General features: G+C 45.8%; 1 protein-coding gene across 1 annotated transcript in view; it reads right to left on the reverse strand.

Annotated features, from left to right (window-relative positions):
* The window catches only part of UTP25 (UTP25 small subunit processome component), a 180,849-nt gene that overhangs the window by 104,226 nt on the left and 52,646 nt on the right, over positions 1-23,977 (reverse strand). Inside the window, exon 4 of the mRNA XM_069233959.1 lies at positions 9,110-9,319. Within this exon, the coding sequence (XP_069090060.1) occupies positions 9,110-9,319 (210 nt within the window). The remainder of the gene's footprint in view (positions 1-9,109; positions 9,320-23,977) is intronic.

A 23,977-nucleotide genomic window follows, 5' to 3' on the forward strand; every position in this document is an offset into this window, starting at 1 on the left:
TGTACAGGTGTCGTTGGTGCCAGGGAAGTGTTGTTGACTTACCAGGGTCCAGCCCCTCCTGTTATTCCAGTCAGGCCCTCTGGATGCATGATGTCCAAGACCTTCTCCTCCCACGAATTGAACTCTGGGGAAGGAGGGGGGGTCCACGCCAATCTTGTTGATGGCAATCTGGTGTTGTGAGGCCATGTAACGCACCTTCCCCCCTAAGGTCGTTCCACCTTTTCCTGATGTCCTCCCTTGTGAGTGGATGGGTGCCCACTGAGGTGACCCTGTCAACTATCCTCCGCCATAACTCCATTTTCCTGGCTATGGATGTTTGCTGGACGTGTGCTCCCAACAGCTGTGGCTCTACCCTTACAATTTCATCTACCATAACCCTCAACTATTCCGTCTGTCGATCGTGGATGCTTCTGTTGTGTGCTAGGGTGGGGTTATTGGGGTTTGGTGGGGTGCTTAGTTTTGTGTGCTGGGGTGTTGTGGTGCTTGTGTGCAGTTGTGATGTGTTTATGGTGTTGATGGTGCAGTTGTGTGATGTGTGCTGCATGTGTAGTGTATATGTGCATTTGGAGTATAAGTGGTAGGTGATGGGTTTGGGGCTCCTAGCTGTCTGTCTATGGTTGCAGTTGCAAAGCATTGTGGGTTGTGTGTGGGTGGGTTTTACAGTGGTGGGTGTGGGGTGTGTGTAGTGTGGCAATGTGTGTCAGGTGTGGGGTGTTCATGCTGTCCAATGTAGTGTTGGGTTCTGGTGATAGTGGTGATTTGAGCGCGGCAGTTCACATCGCCAATAGTTTTCTGCCATGCAATGACCGTTGTGCTGATTTGTGGGTTGTAATATGGAGGGCGGCACGTTGTCGGTGTGGCAGTGCTGGTGGTGGGACCGCCTCTCTCCCTCCCTCAGTCGGCCTGGCAGTCTCAGATTTGTGTCTGTTTTTGAGCAGTCTTCAGTATGTGACTCGTAATACAGCAGGCGGGATCCCGCCATCACTGGTGGTCTTTTGGTGGCCGTCACTGCAGCAGTCTTCCGAAAAGACCGCCAAACTCGTAATGAGGGCCTGAATTTGGTGAAACCAGTAAATCCACATTCACAAAATTGATTGGACTTTTAGGTTCACCCCAACCTATTCAGCAGAATTTATTTTGTGTTTTTGCTGTTGCTATAATTGCTCCGAAACATTGCATCAATAAATTTTATAACATGTAGTCTGTGTGCTTCGAAAAACAAATGCATATCAGATAGAATTGCAATATTTTTTAATTAGAACAGGAAAGCTGATGCTTTTGGTTGCCATCTGTTACAGGATAATAGACTGTTGTCTGGTACCTGCCATATGACTGCTGCCAGGCTTGGAAAAGTAGAGAACTACCAGAAGGTATAATCTAATTTTCATGGAGAATATTGTGCTTACTTATACACTGTGTATTAAGTAGCATTCCAATACATGAAAATAGTACTTTAACCACATTTCAGTCTCATTATATATATATGTATTCATATGTCAGAAAACAATTGATCAAAGGCATTCCTGTAATGCAAGTGTCTGAGACATATTTGCACAAGATTCTTGGAGCAGGGTTAATCACACAACTCAGAAGTGAAGCCACTACAAATGCTTTATAGGGATTGTAGCAAACATGGTGAATGAGTAGGACACTTCACCCGTCGCCCGTCCAGCTTCAATCCCGCAAAGATAGAAATAACCAGCGGGAGACCCAGAGTGAGGGGGCAACTGCTGAGAGACTGAGCAGATATTCATCTGTTAACGAACAATTTAGCCAAGGAACCCTGGGGAGTAAAGTAGAAAGTTAAAAACATTATAGAAAGAATTTCTACTGTGGACAGCACCAATCCAACCACAGATGAAGAGATAGAACCACTTCAACAGGAGATCAGACCTGGAAAACAGGCCCAGCAGGGAAACAGTGAATTAGAGACGGGTCCAACCGGGAGCAGAGGGATCAAGTGCTGAAACCTATGTTCATAGACTACTCAAATACATTTTCTCTGCTGATTGCATTACAGTTAGGCTTGATAGAACACAGAAAGTGAGCAGAACCAATGCCAAAGCCCTAACGCTCTGGATATCCTAACCTGTGTGCACAGTTTCAAACTGAAAGAAGAAATAATGACAGCAGCAAGGAAAAGGGCTCGGTGTTCTTAGAGGGGCACAAGGTTCAACTATACCAAGGCCAAAGTATTATCACACTGTAAAAAGCAGCTTTTTTAGAGACAATTACATAAAATACTTTTGGGGGCACCTGTTCTGACTGATCTTTGGAACATTGGATCAGTCTCTTAGGTGCAATAAGTCCAGCCCGAACCCTGAATCAAAAGCCTCATCTAGGGCACTCCAGCAACATTCAGTTTTTTGCAAAACACCTACTTCTGGGGCTGGGGTTGCTTCCAGGGGCTACAAAGGCTAATGTCTCAGTGGGATTTGGAGGATGTATGGAGAACAATACATTCAAGCACTGGTGATTTCTTCTTTCATTCACATATACATAGGATGTAAATCAGATTATATAGTTAGATCCCAATACACAATACATACTCTAAGATCCTCTGTTCTGTTGGATAGTTGCTTGTCTGATCATGGCTCAGTGGACTTCATCTCGGACTGGGATCTTGTGGCCCCCAATAGACACCCATTGGTGAATCACACCAGGTTTGTTCAGGGACTGGGTATCAAAATAAGACCTCCAGCAAATAAAAAATAATTATTTGAGTTGAACAAGGAAGAAGAAACCCCTCCACTGGCATGGTGTGATGCCTTTAAGGCAACAATTATGGGAGAAGCTATGACAATGAAGAGGAATGAGGGCTGTTTCCTGGCAGAGGATTGGTCTCTGAAATAGTTAGTTTGGAAAAAAATAGACAAGCACCAACTGGTGATCCATAGTGGACAATCAAATGTCTTGAGAACAAATAAGAAAGAAAATACATTGTTGGAGTGAAGCAGCACTTACTACAATAAAGGCAACAAGATAGGAAGCCTGCTGGCAAAATAACTACATCTGAAGCAGGCCAAAAGATTCAGCAAAAGGGTTAAAAGGGGAAACCTGACCCTGGCAATTAAAAAAAAAAAACTGACAAGCTAGAGGAGTTTTAACAACGTATGCCAAAGTCTATATACCCAAGCCCCGCAGAACGAGGTCAAGGTTGAGGCTCATCTACAGGACTACCTCTCAACCTACCCAACGGCACGAGAAACCTGAACCAATAGAAGCACTGAAAACTGAAAAGATGCTCAAGAAAATAAACTGATACAAATCCTCCAGCCCAGGCAGGTTTGCAGTCTTATTTTACAGAACTTATAGTTCTACATTGGTGAACCACTTAGCTATGCTCTACAGCTCTTTTGATACTGGATGTGGTGTAAACCCCACTATCTAAAGTGCTGATATACATATCTCATACAGAAATCAGATACTATCCGGAGTAATGCTCCTCCTATACATCAAAAGCCTTTCTCAATGTCAGTTTGAAACTATTCATAGAAGAACCGGCAAATAGATTAGCAACCATTCTAATAGGCTAATTGACCCAACCAAGTGGGGGTTATAAAAGATAGGCAAGACAGGGATAATGCTAAAAGAAATGCACACTTGGTTGAAAAGGTGAAGAACAAAAACATGCCAGCATTCCGTGTTAGCATGGATGCAGAGAAAGTATTTGACAGGGTCAGCTGGCAATATCTGGCAATGCTCCTAACCCACATGAACTGTGACCCTAAAATTCTACGGTATACACTTGAACCCTAAGTTCTCTCCAGCTGTGATGGGGGGGCAGTTTAAACACTGGGGGGTTGGTGGATGTAGGACAGTGTCTTCTCATGAGGTTATTTTAGCATTTATACTGGCACATTATTTTAGCTCTAGGCCCGAGGCCTGTGCCCTCTCACCTAGTTACAATTCTTTTCATTCCTCTTAATATTTTAGCAAAGCTCCATTTTCCATCCATGTGGGAGGATTGCCAGCAGACCTCTTCTCTACCTATAGCGCAGGTATAGGAATTGGGTTTCCTTCCAGGGACTAGACAGGCAGATTGGGGCTAACACTGCATTTGCTCTCATGTAGAATCTTAGTACTGCAAGTAGGGATTTTAGAATGACTATTGTGACAGTATGGTGGGACTTTTCCTCTGTTTCACTTTTCTAGTCACCTCTCTAATGGTGCTGTGTTTCATTATCCTAATAATCACAATTTATGACTTTTTACATAGAATGCAGTTGCTTCAATAAATGTATTGAACCAAATCCTGCCTCTGTCTGTCTTTGCGTGTATGAGATGTGTATAACTGAGAGAAAGGTGTAAGATCTGTTCTACCATGACTTCCCTGGGGAGTCCGAGTGTCATGCAATAGGCTGCCAAAAATCACCTTTACTCTTCTGTGGTTCCTGTGCGGTGCTGCTAGCTAGCCAAAAGGGTTAGGTCAACAGCTATCACATGGTGTGGAATCAGACTAAGTCCCTTCACAATTTGGCTCCTGCAATTGCCACAGAGCAGCCACCTCTCCTAGTCTGTTAGAGCACAGGAAACAGTATGTAAAAAGAATTGGAAGATTTCAGGGAGCGTGCCTGTGAGTAAAACATAAACAGTTTCTTTAAACTATAGCAATCCAAATTGTGGACAGCTCTGTGAAGGTGTGTCAAGATTTTAAATTGAATCATGTTTGCTATGGGCAGTTAGTTGATGTCTCTTAACGTAGAAGAAATAAAGCAATGTCTTTGGAGATTGAATAATAGTTTGACCGCCGAGTTCCAAACCAGCTGGAGTTTCCTGATACGTGTGTTGCGGAAACCCAAATTTATTCAGTCTTGAGGTGATAAGAGCATAAATCACATTTTTTTTGTTTTTTTTGGCGGTTACGGGTATCAAATAAGACAAAACAGATAGAGGGTACTGGAGAATTGGGTGCTCAAGAGAGAGTTAAGCACTAAATTTAACACCAATGTGTCTGACCACTTGTATAGGTTAAAAACGTGGTATTAAATAATCCTCATTCGTCTAGGCTGGATGCTAGAGATACCAAGCATTGCCTGAACCTTTGTTTGCTAAAATAGTTCTCGTAGGCCAGTGAAACAATTGTGTCTCATTGGTGGACACTTCAAAGCCAAAACCATGAATCAGGGCTGTCAACGGGGTCATATTTATGTTAAAGATCAGAGGGGTAGAAAATTACCCCCATGCAGTCCAGTAGGTTTCGAGGAGTAAGGAGGAAGTCTTACTGCTTGGTGCTTTTGGGTGAAGAAGTTAGAGATCAAGGCAAGTGTGGGGCCCTATACACCAACCTCAGCTAACTGATGGATAAGGATGGGATGAGATACAGTGTTGAAAGCTACGAACAGATCAAGAAGAATGACAGCAGCAGTACCTCCACTGTCTAAAACTTGGTTACAGTATTCTGACTTTGTGAGGGGAAAGGATTCCGTAATATAGGCAGCACAGAAGCCATTAAACAAACCACAAGAGGAGATTGCACACTACTGGAGACATTTATGAGTACACACTTAGGTACAAAAAGAAGGATATCAGAACTATACAGGCTTCTACAGGAGGCCTCAGATGGGGCCATGTGGAAATATAACAAGAGATGAGCAAGATACCTTAATAAGGAGATCTCAGAAGAGGGTATGTTTAATGATCCCCAAGGCATTTCGGAGCATCCTGCAAAGGAAAACAGCCTACAAGCTCATGTACTAGAGGTATTTAACCCCCGTCCACCTACAAGGGATATACACTGATGCATCAGACAAATGCTGGCAATGTATTACAGAGACATATGGTGAGACTGTCCAGGCATAATCCGCTTTTGAAAGGAAATCTTAAATCACAAAGTGAGTTCTGAGGAAAGATATACCATCTTACCCAGAAGTAGCACTACTAACACTCTATGTGGACCTCCTTGAGATTTGCAACAAAGGTGAAATAGTTTTGCTATGTTATATGCTGAGAAGGTCCTGATCACTGACAGCTACTTACTGGAACAAAAGCTCACTCCACAAAGTTGGCCCAGTAGGATGATAGGAACTGGCAACTCTTAGTTTGTAATAATTGACACACAATCCCAATCACACAGAATGGAAATTCAGGAGAGTTTGATCCCCACTCCTGTGATACCGGTCTATGATGGACCTACAGTAGTATGAGCCAATGAAGCTGAGGGCCTTTCAGCTGTTCATGTGATAGGAATAGTTTGTGTTTGAGGCAAGGAGAAGGAAATGTGACCAATAATATGTTCCGTAGTTATGATATATGTTGCAAAGAAGTTGACCATTTTGGGAGTAATGTTTTAGTTTCTTTGTTATTTTAATACTTAAAAAGTTAATAGACATCGTCGTGAGAAAATCATTGTATATCCACAAACTGTACCCTAATGTTATTATCATCACACAGTTTAGGCAGAAAAGATAAGGAAGCAGAGAGTATGTCATCCCTGTGCCTACATGGCAGTGAAGGTGGTCTGTTTGTGATTTTTGTTTTCCAACTTTATACAAATGTATATGTAGGCAAAGAACAATATTTGTGAATTCTGAGTTAGGTTTAGTAGTGATAAATGAGTTAACTTGGTGTAGTGATATCTGTATTTTGACCACTGACAGTGGGGGATTCAGAGACTTCAATCAGGATTAAGACGTCGGAGGCCTGATATAGATTTTCCGTGAGGGCGGAGATCTCTCTTTCTCGCAGTCGAACGGGGTCACTGGCTTGCTGGCAGGAGACAGATGAAGCACATGACAGGCCCTACGGTGATTTTATTCATTATTTGCTTTGCAAATAAAGATGTGCAAGAATCTGACGTTGAAACCCACTTCAGTCCCTATGAGTATTGCAGGGACTGTCAGGAAACAACCGATGAGAAGTGGGACAAACTCACTCAGATAATTACCTACAACATTACTACCGGTGACGTGTGTTACTACATTTCCTGCAATTCTCGTGACATTAGAAAATGCATTCAATTGCTTTTAGAAAAGAAAACTTCAACCATGGGAACACAGAGTTTTGTGCCTTTACCGAACGGACAGACATTGCAAAAATATGTCGAATCACATGGTTTGTCATCATCTAGTGACTGTTGTTAGTCACATTAAACATGTCAAGTTGCCAGTTGGCTGGCTGTTTTCATGTTGAAACCTTACTTTTACTTACATTCCAGCTAACATAATGGGCGGGCCGTGTACTTTCACACGCCTGGGACTCATGATGTTTCCATCTAACTCTATACATACTCGTGATCCTAGGGACACTATGCAACTAGACGAAAACTGGGACTCAGATATCCAATAATTTTCCCAATAAGAGTATCTAAGCTTAAGTCTTCCTATTGTAGGCGTGCCTGGTTTAGCTGTATACAATACTAGGGTAATTAACAAGCTAGCATGTCTAATAGTTAAAAACATTAACCATATTTCTATTGCTTTATCTGAATTTTTATTATTAGATGTGCGTGGTATTAGAAAAGGTGCATTACAAAACAGGGCTGCTATAGACTACCTTTTGCTAAAACATAAATCATTGTTTGCAATGAATTTGAAGGCATGTGTTGTTTTAATCTTTCTGACCACTCTAAATCTATTGATACACTACATACATTAGTTAAAGGGGTAAAGCAAAATATAGATCAGGGATGGTGGGATTGGTTGTTTCAATGGTTACCTGATTTTGGACAATTGTGCAAAGTTTGGGTGGAATTTTTGTAGCATTAGTTCTTATAATATCATTATGTTGCTGTGTACAATGTATTCCTAATCTGCTTGCAATGTTTAGACCGAAAAAAGTTGATTTTAAACCTATAGGCTACACTCATTGGTCACAGGGCGGAATGTAGTGATATTTGTATTTTGACCACTGACTTTGTGTCGCACCACTTTGCACTTGGCTTAGCTGCCCACCGTTACATTAGTGGTCACCAGTTACAGACTCCATTTTGTATTCAGCTTAGCCTTAGCTTCACTGCTTCACTGCCACTTAAGAGGTGCAAATAGTTTTCCATACAAACATGTTATGCAACGTGTTTTCGATTTCTGCATGTTCTCTTTCTCACCGAAGAGCTAGGACAAATCACCGAAGAGCTAGGACATCAAATGGAGGAGTAAGTCAGTCAGCAAGATATGGATGTACTAGACTGATGTTTATGGTACAGCAGGCAACGGTTTGGCTTTGGGAGGGACGCCTTGAGATTTTGGCCAATTCCCAACGTGTTTCTTTCAAAGCTTACCTAAACGAGCCAGCATTTTTTTTAATACTTCTCAATGGGAGGGGCTTTTCCAGAAAGCTCCTTCCTCGTTTGTTTAAAATATATAGGAGACCCAGATCAACAGTGGGGGATTCAGAGACCTCAATCAAGATTCAGATGTCGGACACCTGATATAGATTTTCCGTGAGGGCGGAGATCTCTCTTTCTCGCTGTTGAACCGGGTCATCGGCTTGCTGGCAGGAGAAAGATGAAGCACCTGACAGGCCCTACGGTGATGCAATTTTATTAATTATTTGCTTTGCATTGTGTATGAATATGTATACATATATCAATATCAGTGTTTGTATTTGTGCATGTATATATTTGCTGTTTATAGATCGAAGATTCTTTATATATGGTCTTACTTCATTGTTGCACATTTTGAAAGTACGCTTTTTGCTATTCAATCCTTCCTTCAAAAACCTTGTGAAAAGCTATAATAAATGACTTCTTCAGATTAAGAAGTGCATTCCAGATAATCGTTTCAACTCTTTTCAGTGTGTATATTTTGGCTCAGTCAAAAGTAAAGCAAAACACTTGGTTTGTGGTACTCTGTGCAATGAGTGCCACAATAGGGACTGCCTAGGGGAATGCTTGTGAACTGTTTCAAATACCTAATTATTCACTCCATAGAAAGGGAATACCATAGTTCGAAGGTACTTGTTTTTTATATCTTGGTTGATATTTTTACCCTAATATCTTGCCCAATATATTTAACCATCCAGATTGTTCTAATGTTTAAGAAATACATGGATGTTGAATTAATACTAATAGAGCCACATTCTCTTGGATGGATAGCTTAATGTTAAAATGTGTGCTTACAGAAAGAGTTAGAAACAATTTACAAAAAGATTAAAGTAACAAACACCATACCTTTTGTGTCATTTACAGGGGAGATATTGTTGCTATCTTCTTCCTGGTTTTTTCCATCCTCATCAATCATGTTGGACTCAAGACTAAACTTGGACTCATGTTTCACATCAGTAAACTGTTCTATAAGTTCCTCATGTTTTATGTCTTCGGTGAAATCATCTTCATCTTCTGCCTGGGAAAAGGCTGGATTTGGTTTTCCACAAACTTGAGCTATCAAATGAAAAATAATTTAAAATCAGTGGTGTACTCGGTAAGACTGTGTCAAAGTGGGACAGATCCTAGTAGCCAAAGTTGCAGAAGGGTACCCAAAACTAAACATCGATTTGAAAAACATTTACAAAAATATGTTTATAGGCAATTAGCAGACGCAACTCATTATTTTTGTTTCAACAATTAATTATTTGATACTGCTGAAAAATACCAAACGCCTACATAGTGGCATTATAATTATTCTCTACTAACATGACCTTAACCTGCACTCTGCAAGAAATAAACCATCTTGACCTTTCTAAGCTGGGCCTGTGCAAATAAATAGGTTATACGAGTCTTGTGCCACTATACAAATACTCCGTTCTCAATGTGTTTTCTTCTAAGCAACAGTGGAAGGAAAGCAGGTCTTACCTCACCAGTCTCAGTTCAGGACAGCAGTGATCATGAGAAGAAATTGAAGTCCCTTACTACTTGTGTCACTGATGCAGATGAGGCTAATTGAATAAGCAAAGTTACTATTCATAACAACGACAAAGTGAGGAAAAAACAAACTAAACCCCAACCAATATATTCACATTCTTTGTGAAATATAATCATGGATCATTCCCAGGTGAACATACAGATTGCTCCAAAGCCTCACCACAATACTGTCAACTCTAATACAGAAAAGAGAGACATCCGATAGAGTAAACTTGGTGTATTATGCAGCATGCCTTAATATCGATCTGTGACGGGAAGCCAGTGTGGCATATGGAGTTCAGATGTAGCATCATAACACCTGTTCAAGATAAGCAGGGTGCCTGTAGTCTCTACAAACAATAGATCAACTTGATCGGAAAGCTTCATCTCTTTTCAAGAAAATGACAACATAACAAATGGTAGATGGTGCACACAGAATGGGGAACCCAAGAACATCCAATGCAATAAAATGTAAGGTTGACAGAGCCCAATGACAGTGACGGAAGGTACAGTATTAAATTCAAATTCAGCAATATTAGCAGTAACAGGAACTGCATCTCTGTGGGGAGAGGACAATGTGAACAACAATCATTACAAATGAGGAGGCCTCTTCCTCCTGCTCCTCCTCATCTTTGGTTCCCCTCTCAACTTCCCCTGCGCTGGGCAGAGATGAAAAACTGGATTAATTTTAGGGTATCTATACGCATTTGAAAAGATAAGCTGATTGAGATACTAATAGCTATAAAACACATACTGGCAGGAATGTAACAAACTGGTTGAAATTTAGCAACCAAACTGGATATTGGGGAAAAAAGAAGGCCCTATGAGGGTTGAGAAGGTCGGCATCTCCCCTCTACAAAGATAATCCTGATTTTCAATGGGCTTATGTACATTAGATGTGGACCAGCTCAATGAACCGGAATGTGAGGCACTTGAACAGGAACTGCGTGGTCACCCCGACGCACACTTTAGAGGAAACATAGATTGGGATCCAACATAACCTCTGAATCTCTCTGGTGCTACCAACTAATTATACTGTCTCCTTTGCAAGAGACGTAATTTTCCTCTGCAGTAATCCCTTCTTTGTACTCCATTTCATATTCAAAATAACCCACCAACGAGACAGGTTGATCCCCATAGGCCAGCGGTTTGATATCTGGCTTAAAAGGCTTTACTTTCTTACTTAAAAATTCTTCATAAAAAACCCTTGGTACCAAAGTGATTTTCATCTCCAAGTCAAAAAGCATTCTTACTTTACAGCCATTTCCATACACATCATCCTCAGATCCGCACTTACCTTGATCACGCACCTGAAGAACTATCTCACCAAACTGCAAGTCATCATATTCATATTTCTCTCTGCCACACCTACCTCCTTCACTCTGTTGCGCCTATTTTGGAATCCACAGTTTTTCTGTGTAGTGGCCATTATTTCCGCAAGCTTTACCGACATACCCAAGGTGGGACTTTCTTCTCATTGGCCATATGTCCAACCCTACCACATCAGAAGCACTTTCCTGTAAATTTCCTCTTCTGTGAAAAGTCGCTCTTCACCTTGACCACACTATGGACCTGGTGCTTCCATACACTCCCATTATCTTCTTTAATTACATCCACATACACAAGGCAATACTCAACATTTTAGCTATAAGCAACAATTCATCCAGCTTCAGGTCATCTTTTTACCGGAGTACATCTCTTACTTTTCCTATGTAGCTTCAGGTCATCTTTTTACCAGAGTACATCTCTTACTTTTCCTATGTTGACCCCAACATAAATTGATCCTTGATTCGCTCCTTAAGCACATCCTCAAGTTTACAAGATGAACCCAACTTTCGTAAATCCATTACATAGTTCTCAAAAGACTCCTATGCTTTTTTAACTCTCCTCTCAAAGTAGTACCGCTCTAATATCGTGCTGACCTTGGGCAAATAATGTTTGTCCAACTTTTTAACATCTATCTCAAACTCATTCAGTTCTGCATCATCTAAGTCCGGAAGATGTTCAAACTCTTCTTCACCTTCATGACTCAGACAATACAGAAGAGAGGTTCTCCTTTTTTGCGCTTAATGATGTCCCACAGAGTCTTGCATAGTGTGCAAATACGTTTTGCAAATACGTTTTTCCACTTTGCCCATTTTAACCCAGGTAACACTAAGAAGAACAGTGGAGGTGCAATATTCTACATACTGAGCCACTTGTTAATCCACATACACTTCGTCTACCCACTTCAATGACCTAGCCAAACAAAGTTAGTAAAACATAAGAAAAAAAATCAGTTCCTTTAAAATGGACCTATGCACCAGTACCCGACCACAGCAGTGATGTTCCAGTTCACTGGTACCAGGCTTGGTACCTGAGGCATGCTAACTGGTACTTGTCATGGCATCAAAAACACCTATCCAGGCATCTAGTGCTTCATGTGCTCTATCTGCTCTGTAAGTTCCACACCCTTAATGTTAATGATAGGAGAATGTTCTGATTGGGCCTTCTGGTTCACCTAGGGGTCTTTCCTTTAATAAGCAAAAGCCAATGGCATGAAGACTGCACACTTCACTCCTGTGTGGGGCTTTCATCAACACCCACCCTCCCCCATATCCAGCTGAGGCACGCTTCTTCAGGAGCAGGAGAGGTAGTAATGGTGAAAGCACTATTCTGCTGCGAGGGTGCCCTTGAGGATGGCAAAGGCGTCTGCTGTGTTTAACCGCAATGGAAGAGCGCCTCACTGCCTGCTCGTATCCCTGTCCGCTCGATGATGCTGTCTGCTTGCCCCCTGCTCGCTAAGCAGCAAGCTCCAGTCATATGACATGCAGAAAACTGCTTGTGTGACAACTAGCAGCAAGCTTTGGACCTAGGCCTCGTTTGTGTGCCTTGCTCACAACTACCTGACAACAAACATCGCGGGGCTGCTCGAGTGGTCCTTGAGACACTGCAGGCCATGCGTTGTACCAGATTCAAAAGTAACAAAGCTCGTAAGTCTGCGAACTTCAGTCTTTCTCCTCCACAAACACATCCATTTTTCTCATGCTGTCCCAGACGATGCTCACACTACTATTGTTGCCATGGTGAGTGTTTGGCCATCTTTTATTGCATGTCCAGACTGCTCCTCCAGCCGCTGGTGACCGATCTTGGTGTTGAGGGTTTGAAGGCTGTGCCTTGATGCCCAAGTCTTTCTCAATGAGAAAAGATGCTGAATCCAATTGGAATAAGACAGTAACGCCTCAAACACCCACCAGCTCTGGGTCTAGATTCCAATTGACAGACGGTGCGAGCCAGAGTAAGCCGGAACCTAATGAACACCACATTCCAAAGTCCTAAGACCCAACCCAACCCACATTCCAAGACACCACAGGGTCCTATGCTGTGCAGTTATATCATTCTACTTATTAGGTCACTCAAAATCTCTATAAAACTGAACATCCTTATTAGCATTTAAGACTAGCCATCACCATGTATGGCCATTTTACAGTTCTGCTGCATGTCATTAGGCAGTCAAGGTGGTTGATTTGTTGTATTTGGTGGGAAGGCTGAACACTATCATGTGTCATGACCTAAGAACCATGTTTCCCCTCTCTTCCTGTTTTGGATCTCTACCACCTTTTTTTCCAAAGTCGACCACCTATATAACTCAATTTTTAAGCTTCAAGCTGCAATACTGTGTGCCAGAGACAATCGTAAGACAAAGTATGACCAGTTATTTGGCTCCAGCCAACATCTAAATTGAGGGAAGATTGGTACAGATGGGTAGTTCAGATTCTACTATCTCCTCATCCCCCTAGGTCAATTGTGCAGAGTTTGCAAGTGTTGCACTGCATGTTTCCTTAAGGTTTCCTGAGCAGCTGCACAGCTCCCCTTTCACTTCCAGAAGCACACACATGCTTAATTAAGCAAGTGCCAAACGCCAGCAGGAAAACATTGACTTATGAATTGCTTACTTGGCCATGTACTGCCTCAATTACAAGGAGCGGGCTGTTTTTGAAGTGGCTCAAACACATTATGTTCATAGGGATATAGGGGCGTGGCCAGGACTCCGACAATTGCGTCCGCTTAAGAGCTCGGCTCCGGAGGGGCCAGCTTGAGAACCCCGGCCCAGCACGCCAGCACAAGCCGCCTGTGCGCTAAATCGTCCGCCCGAGCTGCCGGAAAGTGGGCGGAGCGGCGGGAGCCCCGGGTCGGGCCCGGTGAGCATTGCGGCCCACGCGGGGCTGCCCGGACAGCGAGGAGACCTGCGGCCTTTCATCCACTCCGAAGCCGCGGCCTCGCGTGAGTGGCGGGCCGCGGTGTGCGCGGGGGGGAGCTGCCGGCAAGAGATGGCGAAATCGCCCGAGCCCCGGAATTTGGAGGCGGGACCCGGCAACGCTGTGGGGGCACCGTTGGACCTGCTGGTGCACCCCCTGAATGGGCGCCTCGCCCAAAACTGGTTAAACGGGTGTGGCCCTGTTTCCAATGGGGCCGCCCCGTGAGCACAAGCATATGCCCCACATGGCTACTCTGAGCGGCGGCAGTATGCGGCAGACGGCCCTCCCTGGCAGCAACCAGCATGAGGATGGCCGGAAGGGTGAGTGACACCCTCTATCTCCCCCTTTGAGGAGGCGCAGTCAACATCGTACCACCATTTGGGGGCCCCCGCGATATCCTGGTACACCACCGGCCATTGTACGCACGTATTACGCAGGCGAGCGAGCATACCCACGAGCACGCTGGTGCTATCGGCGGAAAAGTGGGTACACTGAGCGGGGATCGACTCCGCCCTGGCGGCGCTGCGCGCCTGACGCCGGCTGGCGCGGCAGGCCCTACCAGCGGGGACAGGCGAGGGGGTTGACGCTGCCCGGGGCGGCGAACACTTGCAACTAGCCACGCCGGAACCCCCCCCCCTGAAGCAGATCACGACCGGCCGTGCGCCCAGGGCCCACCCAGTGAAGACCACGAACAGCACCAAGGCTGCGGAGCCTAAAACGTGGGGTGATTCCCGGCGGCAACTCCTACGACAGCGCCCAGGTTGGCGTCCGGCCCCCTCCCTGGGTCAAACCTCCTGGTCGGACCGATGCCCTCTAAAGGCCAACATAAGAGCAGAACCATGGACCCCCCCCCCCCCAACACCCCCTGGGGACGGAGCAGCAGAACTGTTGAGCCAACCACACTCCAAAGTTCAAGACACTCTAGAGAAAATACTGGGGGCTATAGAGGACACAAAGTCAACACTGCAACGAGAAATCAACCAAGTCGCGATTGAGGTGGGCCTCCTGCGAGCCGAACATCACAAGCAGAGTCAAAGACACGGAGACTACGCTGGCCGGCATCGCCCCAAGGCAGAAAGACATGGCGGCGGAAGTAACCTCACTGGCTGACAGACTAGCAAGACTTGAACAACGCGCTGAAGACGCAGAGGGGAGGAATAGAAGGAACGACGTACGAGTGGTGGGCCTTCCTGAGGGGTCCGAAGGAGAGAACATGGTAGAATTCCTGGAGAATTGGTTGAGCACGAAGGTTGAGCCGGGATGCCTGACTCCCTACTACACGTTAGAACGCGTCCACCGCGTCCCATCAAGACCACTGGCTCCTGGCAGACCCCCCGTGCCGTAATTGCTAAACTTCTGCATTACAAGGACAGGGATATTCTCCTACAGAAAGCCAGAGAATCGGGCCCGTTCAAGGTAGCAAACGGAGAAGTAACACTATTCCCAGACTTTACACTGGAGGTCCAGAACAGGCGAGCCTCATTCTTAGCGGTCAAAAGAGCATTACGAACTGAAGGGATCCAATACTCGCTCTTATACCCTGCAAGGCTGAGAGTGATCGTGGATGGAAAGACCTCTTTCTTCCAATCCCCAGAGGAGGCATGGGACTGGCTCAAGAGGCGCGGGGCCCAAACACTACGACCAGCGCTGACGGAGGTTGGAGCTGGCGGAACCCGCCGAGCAACTAGGCGGAAGAGGCCCAGGGATCGCCCGCGCCTGGCCCCAACGAAAACGCAGAGGGAAACAGGCAGAAGAGCGGCCCTGGAGGCGGCGGCCCGGGTCGGTTGCGAGGTGTCCTCCCATGAGGGCTCGGAGGTGGACTCCGATGGCACGATAGTGTCATCCGCCGGGGGCTCGGGGAGCCCGTCCCGGGCACCAAAGGTGACTCCGCAAACAGCTGATGAGCTTGGCTGACCTGGCTGCGTGACTGGGCCTGAAGTCATAACGAACTGAACGAATGATTGGCCACTCCGGACCTGGCCGCTTCCCCCCTGACTATACCTCTCGCCTGCCTGGCTTGGCTGGCGAGTACTGTAACTATGTGTTTGGTAAAGTTGCACCGTTGCACGTTTTTTTGGGCTACCCATAGTTCTGAGGGTGCCCCGGGGAGGGGGAGTTGGGGTTCACAGTTCCGAGTTAATCCAACAGCATGGGCAATTAAATGTTATCACAATGTAGGAGCGAGCGCAACAGTGGGTAGATTGAAACGCCGGGCGCACTGGTCCTCCAATTGTCAGATCCCAAGAACAGGATGGCAGATTACAATATCATAACCTGGAATGTCAGGGGGATGGGTACCCATGCCAAAAGACACAGAATATTGTTATTCCTAAAGAGAAGGGGGGTGCAGATAGCAATGCTACAAGAGACCCACCTAGCCCCAGGGGAGGGAGAGAAACTTAGACGAAGATGGAGAGGGCGAGTACTCAGCCTATGCAAGGGGTGCAATGATATGGATCAGAGCAGGTGTACCCCTGACAATCGAAACCGCAAACATAGACAAGGAGGGCAGGTTTGTAATATTGGAAGGTAAACTACACGGGACCCCATTAGTTTTGAGTTGCATCTATGCCGTAACCAAGACCAGGTTTCATTCATGACGAACCTATCGCGACACCTTACCCGCCAGCAAACAGGGGAGGTACTAATAGGTGGGGACTTTAACGCAGTACTAGACATAAACATGGATAGATCCACCCTACCGCTACAGGGAGCTATATCAATTAAAATAGCACAAAACTTGGTCAAATGGCTTGACTCATGGGGGTTAGTGGACATATGGCGGTTCCACCACCCAACCGACAGGGACTACTCGTTCTACTCGGGCCTCCACCACGTCCACACCAGAATTGACAGGGTGGTCTGCACCCCGGGCTTGGCCCGTGGGATGACACGTTCTGAATACCTAGCCCGAACAATCTCAGACCACAACCCACTATTATTAACACTGAGGACATTGCAGGATAGACCCCCCATACCGTCATGGCGGCTTGCCCCCGCGGCGCTCGAAGATCAAGTGTATAGAGAGGCACTACGAGACTACCTATCAGAACACATTGAGATCAATAGAGGAACCACCTCCTCCAGGGCAGTGGAGTGGGAGACACTTAAGGTGGGGACGAGGGTTTTTTGCCTGGGGCAGTCAGTAGGGTTGAGGAAAACACTAGAAAAGGAGCTCACTGCATTAGAGAAGATCATACACGAGCGCGAGCTAAGCCTGGGCCTTGCAGCACACGAGGAGGAAAAATATAACCGTGCCTGCAGAGAACACTCCCAAGCCGAAGAAAAGCTCAGATGTCACAGCATGCAGAAATACCTGGTATCCCTGCAATCAGAGGAGGGGAGGTCGGGCAGGCTTCTGGCATGGCTGGTGCGCCCGGGCGGGAGCAGCGAACCCATCACTAGTGTAACAGACAAAGAGGGAAACCGTAGACTTAGCCCAGGCCCCATCAATGACGCATTCAGAGATTATTACATGCACCTGTATGGTAGACCTAGGAGCCTGGAGCCAGTGACCTTTGACAATTATCTGCGACAGACCCCGATCCGGGAACTGAGACCAGAGGACAGAGACAGCCTGGGGGGGGGCAGTGACCATAGAAGAGATCAACGACGCAATAGCGCATCTGGCTCCTGGGAGGACCCCCAGAACAGACGGTCTTCCCATGGAATTCTACAAAAAATATAGATCCTTGTTAACCCCAAATTTGGCGGAAATGTATGCGGAGGCGTTGCGGTGAGTTACCAGACACGATGCGCGAAGCACTAGTAGTGCCACTCCCTAAGTCCACCAATAGTGAGGCCTCGGTGACAGATTTCCGCCCACTGTCAATGCTGAACAGCGACTTTAAGATCCTTAGCAAGATCTTGGCCGATCGCCTGCTCCCCCATATGCCCACGCTGATCAAAACGGCTTCATTCCGGGCCGCAGCACCTCCCTAAACCTTAGGCGTCTTTTCTCTATCATGCACATGCCCCGAGAATCGATTCCACCGACCGGGCTCCTGTTGGCGGTGGACTTCGAAAAGGCTTTCGATTCAATTAGGTGGGACTACCTGAGGTCGGTGATGATGAGGATGGGCCTAGGTGAGAACTGGGTGAGATGGGTTGACCTACTATATTCGTCCCCACTAGCAAGAGTGAAGACGGGTAAAATCATATCCAGAGCATACCCAGTGTTTTGTGGAACCAGACAGGGATGCCCCCTCTCCCCGCTTCTGTTTGCCCTAGCGATTGAGCCTCTCGCGAGTCGACTGCGGGAGGAGGGAGTAGGACGGGGGGTAATGTACGGACCAACTGAACACATTGTCTCCCTGTACGCTGACGACATACTAATATACCTTGGGGATGGCAACAGCAACCTCCCCTGGGCCCTCAGTGTCTTAGAGAACTTTGGCGAGGTCTCCGGACTTCGCCTAAACCGCGGCAAAACGTACGTGTTCCCTCTGTCTCCTGAAGGCGTGCGTCCTGCTTCATGCCCGATGGACATGAACTGGGCCCCCCGTACTTTCAAGTATCTGGGTATCCAGATATTCCACGAGCTGGGAGATCTCAGGGAAGGTAATCTGGGCAGGGCACTGCGATTACTGAGGTCCTCGGTGGGATTCCGGCGTTCTTTGAAACTCACAGTAATGGCTAGAGTGGCACTGTCCAAAATGATTATGCTTCCCCGACTCCTCTACTACTTCGCAAACCTACCACTGCTGATCCCCCCATCATGGTTCCGCGACCTGAACATGCTGCTAAGGGAACTAATATGGGATGATGGTCGTAGGCGCACCGCACTTACAACCCTCTGCAGACCGACCCAAATGGGAGGACTGGGCGCCCTGACTTTGAGGCTCATTACTTGGCATCCCAACTACAATGGGTATCTGGTTGGATGTCAGGCAGAGGACCACTGGACTTGTGCACACCTCAGGGGACAATAGATGCAACATGGATTGTGGCACGCATGATAGGTAGGAAGATAGGCCTACCTGGTAGCAACATTATGACGAATGTTGCATTGGCATGTTGGGAGAGGTGCATGAAAAGAGTGGGAGTGGGCCCCCCTTATTTTCCGGCCCTGCCGGTTTCGGCACTGGTCCTGGGAGCTGGGGGACTGTGCCCAGGAGGCCTCGGACTTGGCCCATGGACTAGAGCAGGGATTGTGACCGTGAGCGGCCTCTTTAACGGGGGGTACTGAGGGATTTCTCTGCCCTAACGGAAGCGGGTGTTCCCCAGGGCCAGTTCCTGCTCTTCGGGAGGCTGGTTCACGCCCTGAAAGATCACTGGTGCACGATAAACGCAGAGCCCGCAGTCCACGGGGTACTGCACCTTTTGCTGACATCGGGGGATGAACCCCACCTGATAGCCAAAATTTACCGGGCCCAGGCCCACGCAGCATTGGACCCTTTACAATCCCTGAGGGAGCGATGGGGAGGCACCATTGGGAGGGAATTAACTGAATCGGAATGGAGCAAAGTACTAGCATATCCCCGGGTGGTCTCACGTAACATGCGACTACGTTACATCCAATATAATTACCTACACAGAACGTACCTCACACCGCACCGACTATTCCGAATATACGGGAGGTACCCCCAGGACATGCCCAAGATGCCAGGGGGGCGAGGCAGATTTTGACCATATGGTGTGGGGGTGCCCGGTGCTCCAGATCGGCTGGAGGGAGGCACTGGCTGCCTTATCCCGGCTACTCGGAGCAGAGTTAAGGCCCACCGCGGACCTGTGCTTGCTGGGACTCAGGCCGACTGAGTTAAACGGGAAAGTAAGAGGGCGTTTTCTAGACCTAACGCTGGCCCTCTATAAAAGGCTGATCTCGAGGGGCTGGAGGGCCCCAGTCTGCCCATCGCTTACCGATTGGAAAAGGGATGTTACGAAATGGTCCAGGGCCGAACTACAGGTCCTGAAAGCCGAGGAAGCCAAGGGCTTCCGTCTTGTTCCTACCGCCCGACCTGGGAAGAACTGGTGACGACATGGGACGCACTAACCAAGGGAACAACAAACACCGTGGTGGGGGAGGCCGGGGAGCGGCATGCCTCAGGGGGTGGTCCTGAACAGGAGGTTGCCTGGTTGGTGCCCTGAGGTCCCTGTACTGACAATAAGACCACATGTAGAAACGATAAAGAAGCCACACGAACCGCCACCATTCACAATGCCTCAAGAGCAAGGGGGAGGAAGAGGCGGATGGAGCAGACACCTGCCCCACCCACACACTGGTGCGCCCCGGGCATGGCCCCCCATAAGGCTGTCATAGCGCGCTAGCTCCTTAATGAACATTAACCACAAGTATCACCCACACAATGCTGTAAAGTTGACCCTTCGTTTAGTTTGACTACTCTTCCTATCCCCTCCTAGTCTCCCTTTCCTCCCTTCTCCTCCCTTTCCCTCCCATTATCCCCTATCTTCACTTCCTATGATCCCCTCTCCAAGTTGCAAATAGGAATGTTTTTTTTCTTTTTTATCCACAAATTTGTTACATATAAAAATGTCATAAAACCAATACATTAAGACCAACGATGAACTTGGAGCAGTGGGTCATGGGGCTTAAAGCACTAGTCAGGACCCGATAACTACACAAACAATACTAGGGGCTCCGCAAGAACCAGCAGTGTAACACGAGTAATGTATGCTACAACTGTGACCAGCTTATGTGTTCATCTATAACTGATGCAAGTGATTACTCCGAACCGACACACAAATGTACAATAACAAAATGTTAATAAAATATGTTTTAAAAAAATAAATAAATGTTCATAGGGATATATTTGTGTGTAGGGGCATCAGTTAGGCCTAATAAATGCATTCTAAGGTTACTGATAGATTATTAAGAAGCAGCAGTGTCTGTGTCAGGTTTTCCAGTTGAAGTGTCCAGGATAATCTTCCTCCTGCTAATCACGATGGCAGAGCCAGGATAGAGGACACAAAGGCTCATTTAATAAAACTTCAACATTTGTCTAATGCTGAGAAACCTTTAACATAAAAAAAAGCTTCTCCCCTTTTTCTGCTGAGAATCAAAGTGTTTCCTCTAAGGGTCATGCACACACATGCTGTATCTGAGAGCTAGAGAGCAGGGAAAACATCAACGTACGCCTATGTAGCCCTTTTGTTTGTAGACAGCACATGCACTCTTGCTTGAAAAATCTTTTAACTGGAAAAAAAGGAAAGAAAACGGCTTTGATCCTACCCTATACTTTTTAACTAGTGTTAGAGAGCAAACATTATTATTAAAATATGTGTCACTAAAACGTAATATGAAATGATAAATTAACGTGTGTTTAAAAACCTAACTGAAAAATGTGCACTTTGAAATGTGATCACTCTGGTGTCAGCCACAATGAAGTTAAACATGAACTTAAATAATGGCTAATGTAAATATATGTTGTTTAATTATGTTTAAATATACTGAGAAGATTAGTAGTAATAATGTATTAAAAGGTTAATGGTTTACATTTTAAACAAAATGTTTTATTCTTCATGCTCTAGCACTAGTTTAAAGATGTCACATTTTAGTAATTTTCCAGAGGCACGATGTTTAAAAGAATGTTAACTTTGCAAAATAATTTTCTTCAAACATCCTGCGTGACTTGCACAGTGGAAAATGTCTGCCTTGCTTCTACTGCTGGTGTTGTACATTTCCTTAAGATAAAAACTGCTAGTTAAACAAAGAGCCTCAGTGCTCAATGTCGTATTTTTCATGTAACAGTTTATCCCTGTTTGAGTTTCATTTTTGGCAGGAAGCACATTTTATGTTTTTATGTAGTTTTAAATGTAGTTAATCACGGAAGCTGGTATCTGAAGAAGACAAGAGAGAAGTGACATTGTAAACTAATCATGGCTGCAGAAAACATGAAGAGATACACCTGATGCGCAGATGATGTTCATTGGTTGCAACAGACGCTGAGTTAGTAACTTTTGGGATTTTAATATAGCAAAGTTTTAGGTGATGTAAGTTAGTTCTTCATTTTCCAAGCTATGAGATGCTGCATAGTCTTTGCCTATGACTCTAACAGTTTCAGTCATTTCGGGCCAAACTTTACTGAACTGTTTCCCTTCATGTCCTGATGCTGTTTCCTGAAGCCCTGATGTTCCTGCGCTCTGCTGACAAAGTCTCTGCCAGTTACTGATCCATTTAGAAGAAGTATAACCAATGTGCATTTTTCTTTCTTGCAGGTTTTAATTCCTTGTCTTATGCTGAATGCTTTAGTTAGATCAAGATTTTGTGATGTTTCTGTATTTCTATCATTTGGTTTTGTGCTTGATTTATGTGAACTTAGCATTGTTAATCTAAAGGACAATAAATGTTTAAACTTTACTAAACTGGTGTGGTGATTCACGGCCACATAGGTCATGGTGTGTTTAAATCTCTGTCTGCAATTGATTATGTTGATTATTTGATGTTTATTTGTTCATAATGTCTGTTTTTCACACTCCTGTCTAACTCAAAAGGTCGGAGTCAGCCTTGGAAAGTAATAGATGACTTACCCTATACGTGTCACCTTGACATAATAATAAAAGCAAATAAGGTCTGACATGCTCACATTGATTAGCTTCATACTTTTAAATCAAAACAATATATTGCTTTCTTTCCATTGGTCAATGGCAGCTGGTTTTATTTTCCATCAGCTCTGTAGGATTTTTGCTTCACTTTCTTTAGATTCAACACATACGCCAAGGCACAGCAGGATTCCACAGTGTGTGCTTAATAACGTAATTCCCCTTGTTCACTACAGTTCATTACACAGATAACCAGAGCTGCCACAACTTTCCTATCTGATGGATAATAACATGCTCCTAAAATAGCCTGTTTTTTTTATTTTTATTTAACACAATTTTATTAGGTTTCATTTGACATGGCTTCTTCAACCAATAAAGAGATAAGATCACCACATTTGTGTCGAAACAAACCGCTGACAGATCACAATCATGCATACAGGTATCCTCATTCCAGGGTAGTTCATGGTACGCCCACCACCAAGTCCACATCTTACCATGCTTTAGGGGGCAACCTTTGCCTCAGAAATCAGTTTTTCTTGGTGTGCACACCAGTCGACTAAAACAGCCTGTGTTTTTACAGTAGAACCACTTGTAAACAAACAAATGTAGCGCTCATAACTCCTGCGTTGCCAGCGGAGGATCCGCACCCTGCAGCTAAATAAGAATGTATGAGGGCAAAAAGAACCACTCACATTAAATTGTCCATTAAGTAGAACTTGAACATATTGCAAAGGGAGAAAAGCAATGTGAAAAAGAAAGCTTTTAACCCCTTTAGTGCGGGCGTCGGCCACTGGCCGAAGCCCGCACTACCTCCCTGGTGCGGGTCACGACCAGTGGCTGACACCGGGGAGGGGGTTTGAAAATACTCGGGTGCGTTGCACCCGAGGATTTTCTTCTTTTTTTTTTTTTTAAGCCCGGGGAGACACTGAAGAGCTTCCGTGTCTCCCCCACACGCCCCTTAGTGACGACAGCGCGCCGCGCTACCATCACATTGTTGTTTTCCCCCATCGGAGCAGGAAGCGGCCATAGGACCGCTTCCTGCTCCGATGGTGAAAACCGCCCCAAACGGCCTTCCCCATGTTCGGGAAGGCCTAGTATGGAAGGGGAGACTCTTCCCTTTCATACGAGTCCTTCCTGAACACGTTTCCTGGCCCCCAATCACAACTGCGATAGGGGGTCAGGCAACGCCACTAGACGCCAGGGATTTCACTGGGGGGGTCGGCCACCCTAGGAAAACAGGCCACCCCCCCCGGGGGCCATATTTTTTTAATTCAATGTTGGGGCCCCCTGGGGGAGCGCGATCGCGCCACCCCCATGGGCAAATAGTTTTTTTTTGTTAAAATAAGGAAATTTACAGGGGGTCGACCGTAGGCAGGGCGACCCCCTGTGGGGCCATATTTTTCGGTTTCAATGTTGGGGCCCCATGGTGGGGGGGGCGCGATCGCGCCACCCCCAGGGGCTA

Source organism: Pleurodeles waltl, chromosome 5 (assembly GCF_031143425.1).
Source record: "Pleurodeles waltl isolate 20211129_DDA chromosome 5, aPleWal1.hap1.20221129, whole genome shotgun sequence".
Classification (NCBI taxonomy): Eukaryota; Metazoa; Chordata; class Amphibia; order Caudata; family Salamandridae; genus Pleurodeles; species Pleurodeles waltl.